The sequence below is a fragment of the Myxocyprinus asiaticus genome, chromosome 25 (genome assembly GCF_019703515.2).
Source record: "Myxocyprinus asiaticus isolate MX2 ecotype Aquarium Trade chromosome 25, UBuf_Myxa_2, whole genome shotgun sequence".
Classification (NCBI taxonomy): domain Eukaryota; kingdom Metazoa; phylum Chordata; class Actinopteri; order Cypriniformes; family Catostomidae; genus Myxocyprinus; species Myxocyprinus asiaticus.
In genome coordinates this window covers 2141541-2156622 of record NC_059368.1, presented here as the reverse complement: position 1 = coordinate 2156622, position 15082 = coordinate 2141541, and the positions used below count along the sequence as shown (strand labels likewise).

The window sequence follows — 15082 nt, the reverse complement described above, 5'->3', positions numbered from 1 at the left end:
GCATGTGGAGGCTTCACGGCATCCAACACGGCATCCACGCTCAACTCACCACGTGCCCCACCGAGAACAAACCACATTATAGCGACCACGAGGAGGTTACCCCATGTGACTCTACCCTCCCTAGCAACCGGGCCAAATTGGTTGCTTAGGAGACCTGGCTGGAGTCACTCAGCACGCCCTGGGATTCGAACTAACGAACTCCAGGGGTGGTAGCCAGCGTCTTTTACCACTGAGCTACCCAGGCCCCCCTGGGCAAAAGCAATATTAACCAATAACATCATAGCCTACACTTTATGGTCCAATCACATTCCACTAGATACTACTTGGAAAAACATCACACTACCAAAGTTAAAGTGTGTTGTGAAGGCCATTTAATGTGGTCTTCAATGGACTTTCAAACATGAACTGTTACATGCATGCTTGAGTGTGTGTGTGTGGGTGTGCGAGACCTTCTCAACATGCATGTCGTCCAGGAGTGTGCTGGGGTCCATCAACACAGGCAGAAGATCGAGAAGTTCTTCATCCTCAAAGCTGAAGCTCTGACGTCTCTTTGCTTCATTAATCGTGATAATCTACAGAACAAACACACTTTTCATATTCTCTCTTGTACCAGATTGTGATAATGTTAGTGAGCAGCATGTATTGTTAACTCACCTCCCAGCTGCGAGGAACCGGATCACTGAAGAAGTTATCAATCATGGTGAGCTCGTCTTTCTCCACCACCACGAAGCCCTGCTCATGAGCGTCTTTACCGTACGCGTCTGGAGACCACTGGATGAAGAACGAGTACAGGTGATTCACCCTGAAGACAAGAGGGCATGCATATGAATATATACAGTATACAGTGGCAAGAAAAATATGTGAACCCTTTGGAATTACCTTGTTTTGAGCTCATCTTTATCAAAGTCACAAGTAAAAACAAACACAATGCCCTTAAGCTAACGACACACAAACAATTATAATCTTTCATGTCTTTATTGAACGGATCCCATTAAACATTCACAGAGCTTTGGAAAAAGTACGTGAACCCTTAGATGTAATAACTGGGGTTAGATAGAATCGCTCCAAGTGTTTCTGGTGCGGATTAGACCTGCACAACGTTCAGAAGGAATTTTGAACCATTCTTCCTTACAAATCTGCTTCGGTTCAGCCATATTCTTAGGATGTCTGGTGTGAACGGCTCTCTTGAGGTCATTCCACAGCATCTCTATTGGGAAAAGGTCTGGGCTCTGACTGGGACACCCCAAAAGATGGATTTTCTTTTTTGAAGTCATTCTGCAGTTGATTCACTTCGATGTTTAGGGTCCTGCTGCATCACCCAACTTCTACAAGGTGGCACACAGCCACCCTGAAATTATCCTGTAGGATATCTTGATAAACTAGGGAATACATTTTTCCCTCGATGATGGCAAATGGCCCAGGCACCAAAGCAGGAAAGCAGCCCCAAATCATGATCCACCGTACTTCACCGTTTGGAAATGATGTTTTCATGTTGGCATGTGGTGTCCTTTTTACACCATACGTAATGCTGCGTGTTCTTCCCAAACATTTCAACCTAAATTTCACCAGTCCACAAAACATTTTCCCAGTATTGTTGTGGAGTGTCAAGGTGGTCTTTGGCAAACTTCAGGCGCAGCAATGTTTCTGTTGGAAAGTAGCAGCTTCCTTCATGATGTCCTGCCATGGACACCATACCTGTTTAATGTTTTCCGTATAGCAGACTCATGAACAGAGATGTTATCCAGTTCCAGTGATTCCTTCAAATATTTATCTATCACTCTAGGGTTCTTTTTTTTACCTCATTGAGCATTCTGCGGTGTGCCCTTTGAGTCATCTTGGCTGGACGGCCACTTCTAGTGAGAGTACCCACAGTACTAAATCATCTCCATTTACAGACGGTTTGTCTAACTGTGGACAGATGAATACCTAAGCTCTTCAAGATAACTTTGCAACCCTTTCCAGCACTATACAAAGCAACAGTTCTTGACTGTAGGTCTTCTGAGATCTCTTTTGTGCGAGGCATCGTCTACATCAGCAGATGCTTCTTGTGAATAGCAAACTCAAAATGTTTGAGTGCTTTTTATAAGTCAAAGTAGCTCTAACCAACACCTCCAATCTCATTTCATTAACTGGATGCCAGGTTTGCCAACTCCTGACTCTATTTAGCTTTTGTTGACATTATTAGCGTAGGGGTTTCACATTCTTTTTCCAACCTACACTGGGAATGTTTGAATGATGTATGCAATATGTACAAGAACAATATGATAATTTTTGTGTTATTAGTTAAAACAGATTGTGTTTGTTCATTATTGTAACTTAGGTGAAGATCAAACCAGATTTTAAAACAAATTTATACATAAAGGTAATTCCAAAGGGTTCACATACTTTTTCTTGCCACTTATATATAAATATATAAACATACACATCTCTTTTAGAGCTGTCAAAATTAACGCGTTAACGCATGCGATTCATTAAAAAAAGTTTAACACACACCACAACACTGATCCGTGATGGAGAAAGGACCTCCTAATGCTATTTGTTGTACAAAACAAGCCTAGATGGGACTAGTGACAGAAATCAAGTACTTTGCTGCCTCTGTAAGGTGCAATTAACTACCAAAGAAGAACGTCAAATCTTAACTCTCACAAAAACCTTGTCTGCAGTGCCTTTCATGTGGAGTTCAAAGCAGTGCTTGATGCTGGAGTTGATGCCCTGACGCAAATCATGAACGCAGCTTCACAATTGCTGTAGCAAAGTGGCTAGCCATATTCTGCTGGCTGATTAAAATTGTGGAGGATGAGAGTAAGAGGTTTAATGCCCATTGCAATGAATATGCAACCTATGTGGGGACTAGTTCTTTCAATTAAGTCAAACTCCCACTTAGACTTTGGGAAACGTTTAACGTTACCTGAATTTGTGCTATTTTAGTGCATTATATTATATTGGTACATATTGTTTTGCTTTCTTTCCTAAAAAGGAAATAAATGCATTTTGACAAGAAAAGAAATATAGAGTCAAATTTCAGCACTTTCAAAATCTGTGGTTATGATTACAATTAAAAATTATACAGATATATATATGCGTGTGTGTGTGTGTGTGTGTGTATATATATATATATATTTCAGCCTCTTCAATAAACATTTTTGCTCTGAATGTTGTAAAAGGGTAGCCAATTCAATTTCAATGCAAAAAGTAATAACTGATCCAGTATAATTTAAATAATCAAGGCATGTTTTCACCCTGCTTTTCAGTAAATAAACACAACAAAGAATATTTAATCATGTTCATGAATATGAATAACTGTATACAGTAATATATAACATATTTAAGACATACAGACAGACCGATATTTCAGATAGAATGAACAGAGACAGACAGACAGACAGACAGACAGACAGGTAAGACAGATAGATGGATAGACATTTCAAATAGAATGAACAGAGACAGACAGACAGACATAATAAAAAGAGTGACTGACAGACAGACATATAGACAGACAGGTAAGACAGACAGATAAGACAGACAGGTAAGACAGATAGATAGATAGACAGACAGGTAAGACAAATAGACAGACAGATAGATAGATAGATAGATAGATAGATAGACAGGTCAGACAAATAGTCAGGTAAGTCAAACAGACAGACAGATTGATAGACAGACAGACAAGACAAACAGACAGATAGACAGGTAAGACAGACAGATAGACAGATAGACCGATTTTTCAGATAGAATGAACAGAGACAGACAGACATAACAAAGAGTGATGGACAGACAGACATATAGACAGACAGGTAAGACAGAAAGACAGACAGGTAAGACAAATAGACAGACAGACAGACATAATAAAAAGAGTGACTGACAGACAGACATATAGACAGACAGGTAAGACAGATAGACAGATAGACAGACAGACAGATAGACAGAAAGACAGACAGGTAAGACAAATAGACAGACAGACAGACATAATAAAAAGAGTGACTGACAGACAGACATATAGACAGACAGGTAAGACAGATAGATAGACAGACAGACAGACAAGACAAATAGACAGACAGACAGACAGATAGATTGTACAGAGAGAGACAGACATAATAAAAAGAGTGACTGACAGACAGACAGACAAGACAGATAGACCGATATTTCAGATAGAATGAACAGAGACAGACATAACAAAAAGAGTGACTGACAGACAGACAGACAGGTAAGACAGACCGATATTTCAGACAGAAATAACAAAAAGAGTGACTGACAGATAGACAGATAGATAGTTAGACAGACAAGACAAATAGACAGACAGACAGATAGATTGTACAGAGAGAGACAGACATAATAAAAAGAGTGACTGACAGACAGACATATAGACAGACAGGTAAGACAGATAGATAGACAGACAGACAAGACAGATATTTCAGATAGAATGAACAGAGACAGACATAACAAAAAGAGTGACTGACAGATAGACAGAAAGACATTTCAGATAGAACGAACCGACAGACAGACAACTATTTAAGATAGACAGAGAAATATTATATTATTTATAACATATTTTTACAAAAACATCAATATAAAAAAAATATAAAAAATGCCACACAGAGAGTAGCAAAAATATTTTTGAGTGACGACACAAAGTGATGAGTTTTGAATGATCTAATTACATTTTCTGAAGTCTTTTGTTCATTTTTTTCCCAAAGGCACATTAGGACGGATTGTGGATCGAAGTTTAGAAAACATCATAGGTTCTTTCCATACCTTTCTTGTGGCACAGCAAACCAGTACTCTGGCTGCCGCCCCCTTCTGACATGTGAGTGGGCGGGGCTAGAAGTCTGACCAATGGCGAAGGACTTCCTCATTGGCTTGCCCACTTTGAAGCACAGGAACATGGGCGGAGCTTTGCTCTTCTCTTCAGCGGACAGCAGCAAGTCTGTAAATCAGTGAGAGATCCGCTCTTAAACGCCGCATATCACAGACCAGAGGATTTTTCTTGCACTTCCGAAATATGAGTTTGAGTACTAAATGACAGACTTTTCACTAAAAAGCACAAAATAGGATAGAAACTGAAACAAAAGTGACATTTTTAATAAAATGTGAAAGGAGGTGCTCAACCTTCAGAACATTGTTTATCAACTGCAGGAGGTCAAACTAAATATTATATACTAGTTTAAAACGCTGATGTGTAATTTACATATGTAATTACTCTTCCTTAATGATCTGATAACCCCTCATCTATTCAACACATGGTAAAACTGTGTTCGGTGAGGAGAATCTATAATTGAATGCTTGACTGGTTTTCCCCGTCACTCACCTTCGATTGGTACCTGCATCCTTTTCAGCAGCCATGACTTCATCTCGTCTTCACTGGCCCGTCTGCGTTTCTCCACTTCAGAAAGCTCGACAGCTGAATTCGGTCCCTTACTTTCCTTTTGTCCCTCTATGTCAACATTTGGTTCAGGAGAACTACATTTCCCAGAGTCCTTTGCAACTCCACTGTAGCTCAACTTCCTTTTTTGGTCCTTTGTGGTCGCCTCTTTCGGCGAGACACCGTTTACTAACATTTCAGCCCTTGTTTTGGTCACATCTTCTGCTTCTAAAGCAACTAACCGATCCGGAACGGATTGTAGCATCTCAGCGTCATCTTCCGTGGAACGAAGTCCTTCATCTTCGACTTCATCCTCTCTCTCCGTGTTAGAAGACATCATAGTTTCGTCAATTAGGTCTGACGGCGTGCACGTGTGCGTTTTTCTCTGTTCAGAGTCGTCGTACAGTGATGCCCCCTCCTGGCTGTGCCACATAGTGTTCGAGTCGCTCTGTAGCAGTTCCAGTTCGGTAAAACCTTCATCCGACGGCGATTTGTCTGCGATGTGACACTCCAAGATCTCAGAGACAGCAGTTTCGATATCGTCTAAAATGATTGGTTTGTTTGGGTGTCCGAGCGCCTCGTAACGGCTAAAAGGGTTCAAATCACGTTCGGAGGGAAGCTCCTCCCACTCACCTGGCCTGTATAACGGACAGAGATCCCGGGGTTCATCACTGCCACGGTAAACGGGTCATTTTCATCATCATCATCATCATCATGAAGGGAAGATGGTGAAATTAAAGAGAAAAACAAAAAAATGACAATGAAAACAAAACTTAAAATGATAAAACATTAAACTATATTTGGTGTAAAAAAAGAACTTAAATTATGAAACAATAGAAAGGATGAAAAAGTGGATGGATAGCTGAGCAGAAGACGGTTCCAGGTTCCATATAAGCAGTGTTGGGTAAGTTACTCTAAAAAGTAATTAATTACTAACTACTAATTACACCTTCTACAGTGTAATTAGATTGCGGTCTTATTACTAATTACTTTCTAAAACCCTGATCGACCTCAACCAGGTGAAAAATACATGGATAGACATGAAACTGTTCTTTTAATTCTTTCAAATAAATCATATAAAATCTAATTAATTATTCATGAACTGGCCAAAGAATTTAAAGGGGCAGCGTTAAATTCACTATTGTTTTATATAGAATTGTTCTAGAGTCTCTATATAGTATTTAACACAATTACATCAGAAGTAACTGTAATTAAATTACAGAAAAATTAATGTAAGTGCTTTTATAAAATTATAAGCTTCACTTTTCTGCCTTTAAACCCTCCAAAAATTGGCCACATTGACTTCCATTGTAAGCGCCTCACTGTAAACTCGATGTTTGCTTTTTTTAAAGAAAAGGGATGAGTCGAAATAACTTTTTTTTGTGGTAATCAACATTACGCCACAAATGCTGAGCTTAACTTGTACTAAACCCGGAATATTCCGTCCTAAAATTAATCTTAATTTTCTTTATGCAAAATATTATTTCAACCCGGACATGCAAGCGAGAGCTCAAGACAGGGGACATGAAAAAAATGTTGGAAAACAATCAGGTAGTTTCTTACGATGGCAGCGCGTCTTTAAGCTTCATACGGGACACGTCGTCATACAGCGCCACAGACAGCACCTCCTCCATCGGACAGATGAGGCCGTACTCCTCACAACCGTTCTCAATCACCAGAGGATCAGACTTGTGCGGGTCAAACATGATGTTATTGGGTGTTACAATCATCACCCCTCCAACGACGCCCTACAGCACACACAACCAATGAAACATCAGAAAAACTCAACAAATCGAGCTTTAATGCTAGTCAAGTTTCTTGCACCAAAATTAGTCACAATTTAGTTTTTCATGACCATTTTCCACCCTCCATTGGCATAACAGCGTACATTAGTTCACACTGTTATTCATCAGGGCAGGTCAAATTATACTTGTACTTGTTGAACTTTCCCAATTAAATAATGTATCATTTTCTTCACGTTTCAGAATATCGGTTATACCGATAAATCGGCACCGATAGTTGCTTTTTGGATCAGTTACAGGCAAAAATCTACGCTGATAGTTGCAGATCGGTTTTTTTTTATTTGCTATATTTAAATCGGTCATCATTGACAAATATTTATTCATATTTTGATTGCACTTTATTTTACAGTATGTGTACTTTCAGTATACTGGCAGTGTACTTACCCATGAAAGTACTGAGTAATATTAGGTAACTACATGTACTTAATTTGGGTTAAGGTTAGGATTGGGGTTAGTACCTAGCAATTACTGTGGTTGTTGTAATTATATAGTATGTAAATGTACTGTGCAATAAAAGTGCTACCCATATTTTTATCCTCACTTCAGTGCATGTTTTGTTATTTTCATTCGATAATCAAGTGATCTAAATTGAAGGGCATGCAAAACAAAATTGTGACCATACAGAAACGTGCCCTGTCAGCACACACACAGTGTATCCAACTTCATATCTTGTTATTATAAATAATAATAATAATAATAATAATAACCTGACCTAGTGATATATAAATATAAAACCCTTTATCCGGTGAATATATGGCCTATAAAAGCTTAATTTATTAAATGGCCTACAAAGAGTAGAGCACTGTAATGGAGCCATGTCTCTTATTTCAAAATAAGAGTCCCCATTGTTTTTTGGTCTTTTTTTATAGTTAAACGTACCACATTATGCACCAAATCATCTTTTTGTTTCTTCTGGTCATTACTGGGATTTTGGTCGAACAATGAACTATATCTGGGAAATGTATTTTATGTCTGCGCCTGTTTTCTAGACATGAAAGACAAAAAAAAAAAAAAAAAAATATATATATATATATATATATATATATATATATATATATATATATATATATATATTTTTTTTTTTTTAACATTCCATTAATCGATTTTAAAAACTAATCGGGCGATTAATCGGTTATTATCAGTAAGTTATAAGTTATCGGCAAAATCCACTAGCAGTCAACCTCTAAATGTCACAATGCAAAACATCTTAACGGTCCTACAACAGGCTTTATTTTCTCTAGCCGAAAATCATCTTTTTTTTATTTATTTTTTTTTACTGTGAAACAAAATATGACCTGGACAATTCCTGACAGATTTCGAGAGATTCACCCATGTCGCCTGAACGTTGGCAATATGTTGATGAGCTCATAGTTGTGACGTTATCACCATGAAGATTTCCGTTCGAGCCATTTTTTGCAGTTTAGTTTCAATAGATGTTCAGGGTGGACTGGAGATCGACTTTTGTATTCTGAATGTTACAGTATGTCACATACTACAGTATTTCTTATTTGGGATCCAGACTATTTTAGGATTTAGTCCTTTTTAAAGTAGGGACATGCAAAGCTACCGGTTTTCATAACTGACTATTCGTTTGGTTGTTTGAACGACTATTCAGTCTCTGTTATGTTTGTGACCCCGATCACGTTCGACCCCTAGTTAATTGTTGGATGACTAGTCGATTAGTTGACCCCCGTGGCACATTCCTAGTACAGAGTTGAATCTGAGCTTGGAAATCGATTATTTGATGTCACTGAAGTGAATGTGGTCAGCTCGCAATGCTCACCATGCCGTCAGTGAAGTATTTGCAGCTCATCTTGATGAATTTAACCGCTGCTGGACTCTCGTCTTCAGACAGCGGGGATAGTTCCCTACACAAGGGACGTCCAGATCTGCAGCTCGATTCACCATCCTGCCAGACACATCACAGATACATTAGATAAAACCCCTTTGATTCGTGATGCTTGCAGAAACATTTACATGATTAGTCCATGCAGAGAGAATATTACAAACACTATTTTACAGAGTACAAGCTGCCAACAAAAGAGAAGCCGTTAACAACAGTTCATCCATGTTACAGTAACTTTAAGCACTCGTTTTACCTTCAACTCTTTCTCTGATGACTCTGTCATGATCTGTTCAGAAGAGCAATTGACCTGAGAACTGCATTCTGATTGGTCCACATCAGGGACAAACAGTTTCTGTGGGGATTGAGGATGGTGAACAAGGCAATTAAAAACACTAAAAAAAAAAAAAATACAAAGCAGTACTTATTTTCACAAATGTGTTCATTTTAAAGACCAAAACGCTTGGGGAAAAAAACTAAATACAATTCCTCCAGTAATTCAGTGAAGGCCATTAAGAGGTATTTAAAAAAAAAAAAAAAAAGATGCTATCATCCTGTTTTCTTTATTTTTATTAAGCACATTCATTACATCCTCTTAACTTGAGGCATACGCTGAATTGTCGGTTAAGAGCTAATGATTAATCGTTGCAATAATCACCCTGATAGTCGATTAATCGTTCTAATAATCATTAGATTAGTCGATTATCAAAACAATCGTTAGTTGCAGCTAGAGTGTTGGCTGTAATAGTACATTTTCATGGCTCCTCAGTATTCCAAAGGCAATTCATTCACGGAAGGTGTGGGAATTCTGTTGTCCGACGAACCCAGTTAAAATTCAAAGTCTCAAGTACCCACAATTGTATCCTGACGTCACAGAGAAGTAAACGAAAAAATTGTACATTTTCAACCTCATGTTTTCATGCAAAACAATTTATTTGAATATCACAAAAACATGTCCAGGTCATATATATATATTTTGTTTTTAATAAAAAATTTTTTTTAAATGTGCCGATTAATCGAATTAAATCACAATTTTTTTGCATATCAATTTTTAGTAAGAAAGGCCCCCCAAATAAATATAATGTTGTAAATAATATGTCAAATAATTTTAAATACAGTATAATATATAATAAATGCTATGATTCAGATCATTAAAAATACATATATCATATACATTATATAGTGGCAGCAGGCAAGTTAAGCATTGCTACAATACAAAAAGTGGCTTAAAAGTTTTTTTTTTTTCCATATCATTTTTTATTTTTATTTTTTTTATCCCCATTTCTGCCAATTTGGAATGCCCAATTCCCACTACTTAGCAGGTCCTCGTGGTGGCGCAGTTACTCACATCAATCCAGGTAACAGAGGACGAGTCTCAGTTGCCTCCACTTCTGAGACCGTCAGTCCGCGCATCTTATCACGTGACTCGTTGTGCGTGACACCGCGGAGACTCACAGCATGTGGAGGCTCATGCTACTCTCCGCGATCCACACACAACTTACCACACGCCCCATTGAGAGAGAGAACCCGTAATCGCGACCACGAGGAGGTTACCCCATGTGACTCTACCCTCCCTAGCAACCGGGCCAATTTGTTTGCTTAGGAGACCTGGCTGGAGTCACTCAGCACACCCTGGATTCGAACTCGCGACTCCAGGGGTAGTAGTCAGCGTCAATACTCGCTGAGCTACCCAGGCCCCCTTTTTTTCCAAATCATTAAACATAACCCTATTATTGGCCAATTTCCTATTTTTAATTGTTGGTCCGCGTACTCATGCGTCAGACGAACACTTTTGGAGCATCGATTTTCGCTAGTTTTCAGCAACTCTAGAAATAAGCTGCGCTGACTGCCCCCTACTACGACATCAAGGTGGTACATCAAGCTTGAATTGCTCCAATGGTAAAAACCATTCCTTAATACAAAATTTAAACATGGATCAGAGGAATGATCAATTAGCTACCATTTTTTTTATATAATCACACCAAATGAAAAAAAAAAAAATCACATTAAATTGACAGCTCTAAAATGTATATATATTTTGACAAAGGAAATTAAGCGTTTTTACTCACGATCTCTTGCATTTTGATTACTTTCATGACCATTTCAAAGCACATTTCACTCCCAAATTCTCATTACAATATTATAATTTCTTTGATTTTGCTGTGAAATGTTACCTGGACATGTTCTTGACTGTTTTTGTGAGATCCACCCAATTACCGTTTGAATAGGCCTTCAAATATTACTTCAATTATAACTGGCTCAGAAGTATAAGAAAGTGTAAGTGTGTGAAACTCACCTGTCCAGGTACCACACTTTGTGAGAAGAGACGATTCAGATGCACGAGTGTATTGGGAGTAATGTTGAATTTCAGAGCAATACTGTTCAAAGTATCTTTTAGTCCAACCTGTAGAAAACATTCAGTTTTATTCAGGTAAAGGCATAAAAAAACAAGCAGAAGAGTTTATCTACAAGAGTCTCCAAAACACCTAGATGTGTGTGTGTGTGTGTGTGTGTGTGTGTGTAAGAGATGCATGCAGTAAATGTGTGTCCGTTAGTTTAAATTAGAAAGCGCAGTCTAGATAACTCACAGTATACGCCACGGTTCCTGGAGGTTTACATCTCTCTTTCTTGGTCTGACTGTGTGTTTTACTGTGGTCATCTGAAAAAAATAAAATAAATAAAAATCATTTAGAAGACAATTATTACTGTTTAAGTCCACCTGAGATAACTTGAGGTTAAGGCCTCAAACACAGCTTTGAATTGGAAATCGGGAAACACGGGACTTTTCCCGGTGGGCCACTATCGGGCTGATGCACAATATAATTAAAAATCAAATAAATACAAAAAATATTTTACAAATAAAATGAATACCTCCTTTAAAATATCAAATTGTACAATTTAATAAAAAAAATAAAAAAAAACTAGTTTAAAAGGGAGGCGTGGCCCAAAAAAAATTAAGAATCTTTTATATGTTCGATACATGTTTAAATTAAGAAAATGTTTTTTTCTAAATGTTTGAATATTTTAATTAAAGTTTGGTCTGTTACAGTTTGACACGTTTTTGTCATTTTGCACATTATCATCAACAAAGATATTTTCACTGACTAAAATGAATAAATATGACATGATGAAATACTGACAATTTTGTTTTTTTTACATCAGTGTGAAAAAGGACTTAAATATTGATCTGCTTCCCACCCTCACCTATCATATTACTTCTGAAGATAAGGATTAAACCACTGGAGTCTTGTGGATTACTTTTATGCTGCCTTTATGTGCTTTTTGGAGCTTCAAAGAACTAGTCACCATTCACTTGCATTGTATGGACCTGCAGAGCTGAAATATTCTTCTAAAAATCTTAATTTGTGTTCTGAAGACGAAAGAAAGTCAAACACATCTGGGATGGCATGAGGGTGAGTAAATGATGAGAGAATTTTCAATTTTGGTTGAACTATCCCTTTAACAAACGACAGTTTAGTTGCATAACCAACATAAACAAAATCTGACACTGTCATTACAAATTCAAATGGCACAAACCAGTGTGTGTGTGTGTGTGTGTGTGTGTTTTAGTGACCCCTTAAATGCATCTTTGTCACGACCCCTTTCCTGCATTTGAGCAGTGACCGGTCACACATATTTACTGTTTTAACTCTTTCATGCTGACAACAAGAAATCAAAATTTCTGATTAAGCTACACATTTCTGGTCCTACTGCAAATAACTCCATCAGTGTATGCTATTCTAAGGAAATTATTTGCATTGGTAATCTTTCAGCAAAATGTAATATCCCACTCTGCCTCTGAAACGACTTTTCTACTCTGCTGACATCATCAAGGCCGAGTGGGCGGGCAAAAATAATACTAACCAATAACATCATAGCCGGATTTTCACAATCCAAACAAATCTTGATGGATAAAGTTAAATCCTGCCTTACATTATTTCCTGTTTGACATTCAGACTCATTCAAAAACATGTCACATTGAGGAAGTTAATTGTGCAATAATTGATTACCTGATCGGCCATTGTGGCCTTTCTTGGTTTTTCCAGGCTCTTCCCCTTCTGGATCCTTCTCCTGAAATTGTCCAATAGGAGCGGGCTCACGGACGACTGGCGTATTTGTCTCTGGATCGGATTGGTTCAGATTAGCCGCAGCTTTCTCCGACTGGCTCGGTTTCAGCTGCCGTCTCTTTTTGAGCCTGTGAACCAGAAAAACAAAAATTAAAACAAGTCCAGGTCATATTTAACACCAAAAACCAAAATAAAGAAAACATTTATAATAATGTTACACTACAAAGTTACCATAATTGCTGTAAAAGTAGGCTTGATTTTCATTTTTGTTTCTTTTTTTTTCTCTTTTTCTCCCCAATGTGGAACGCCCAATTCCCAATGTGCTCTAAGTCCTCATGGTGGCGTAGTGACTCGCCTCAATCTGGGTGGCGGAGGACGAATCTCAGCTGCCTCCGCGTCCGAGACGTCAATCCACGCATCTTATCACGTGGCTTGTCGAGTGTGTTACCACAGAGACACAGCGCGTGTGGAGGCTTCACGCTATTCTCCGCGGCATCCACACACAACTCACCACGCGCCCCACCGAGAGCGAGAACTGCATTATAGCGACCACGAGGAGGTTACCCCATGTGACTCTACCCTCCCTAGCAACCGGGCCAATTTGGTTGCTTAGGAGGCCTGGCTGGAGTCACTCAGCACACCCTGGAACCTCGAACTTGTGACTCCAGGTGTGGTAGTCAGCGTCAATACTCGCTGAGATACCCAGGCCCCTGGGCATGATTTTCTTTAAGCAAATCATTTTTGGGGTAAAATATGACAGGTTCTTGTTCTTGACAGGTTTCGTGAGATTCACCCCTAAACAGATGGAGAGAAATTATAAAGATTTAAAGAAACAACAACATCATTATTTTACTTCAAGAATAATTTTTGGCATTCAGGACATCTCCAAAGGGAGGGTTTTTCCAATTTAGCTAGCTTCTGGAGACAATTCTGCTTGGTTCTGTCTTTGTATCGGTTTCTTTACTCACAATGCTGCATTTGTGTGCTTATCCTGGATGTGAACGTGAGATTACGTCCGTGTGGTGATGTGGGCATGGCCGAGTGACGTCTGTGGAGATTGAGGTCAAGAGAGGAAGAACGGTAAGGATTGACACCTGTGGTAAATTATCTCTAACAGCTGTTCTGTGTTACAGTGAGAGCTGGAGAGGAATAAGAGGGCAGTCCAGACTGCCGGAGGAGAGAGAGATGCACGCAGCAGAGTTTGTGTGTGCGCATTTATGTTGTGCTGAAAAGCAAACCGTTTGGTGTCAGTGAAAAGTGTGAAAATAAAGACCGTTTACCCGGCTCCCGCTTCCTCCTTCACAAGATAGTAGCAAGAGATTCATCACAGTCTGTAACATGCCAACGCGAATATGTAACACGAGAGACCGTGTAATCTCCACCTTCTCGTGAAGTTTACCGGAAGCATTGGATTATAGTTAAGTACTTAAATATTTAAGTACCAAAAGCGATAGAAGACATTACAAGGTTTTCCCAAAAATGAAAATTCTCTCATCATTTACATACCCTCATGCCATCCCAGATGTATGTGCCTTTCTTTTCTATGCACAACACAAATGAAGATATTTAGGAGAATATTTCAGCTTTGTAGGTCCTCACAATGCAAGTGAATGGTGACCAAAACTTTGACACTCCAAAAATCACATAAAGGCAGCATAACAGTAATCCATAAAACTCCAGTGGTTTAATCCATGACTTCTGAAGTGATATGACAGGTATGGGTGAGAAACGGATCAATATTCAAGTTACTTTTTGCTTAAAATTCTTCTTCCTGCCCAGTAGGGGTCGTTTGCATGAAGAATGTCAATTACCAAAAACACAAGAAAAAGAATATGACAATGAAAGTTTAAGTGTAGATTGACTGAGCAGGGAGGATAATTTAGAGTAAAAACGGACATAAATATTGATCTGTTTCTCACCCACACCTATCATATCACTTCTGAAGACATGGATTAAACCACTGGAGTCTTATGGGTTACTTTTATACTGACTTGTGTGATTTTTGGAGCTTCAA

General features: G+C 38.5%; 1 protein-coding gene across 4 annotated transcripts in view; it reads right to left on the bottom strand.

Annotated features, from left to right (window-relative positions):
• LOC127416301 (nuclear receptor coactivator 7-like) overlaps positions 1-15082 on the bottom strand; it is a 30105-nt gene that overhangs the window by 6629 nt on the left and 8394 nt on the right. For 3 of the 4 annotated variants that reach the window (XM_051655571.1, XM_051655573.1, XM_051655572.1), the window contains exons 3-12: positions 13012-13196; positions 11590-11660; positions 11298-11405; positions 9258-9356; positions 8942-9067; positions 6920-7104; positions 5303-6027; positions 4750-4921; positions 655-802; positions 450-572 (exon numbers count right to left, since the gene is read on the bottom strand). In XM_051655571.1, coding sequence (XP_051511531.1) covers positions 450-572; positions 655-802; positions 4750-4921; positions 5303-6027; positions 6920-7104; positions 8942-9067; positions 9258-9356; positions 11298-11405; positions 11590-11660; positions 13012-13196 — 1942 coding nt within the window. The remainder of the gene's footprint in view (positions 1-449; positions 573-654; positions 803-4749; positions 4922-5302; positions 6028-6919; positions 7105-8941; positions 9068-9257; positions 9357-11297; positions 11406-11589; positions 11661-13011; positions 13197-15082) is intronic. The other variant, XM_051655574.1, reaches the window with a different exon arrangement.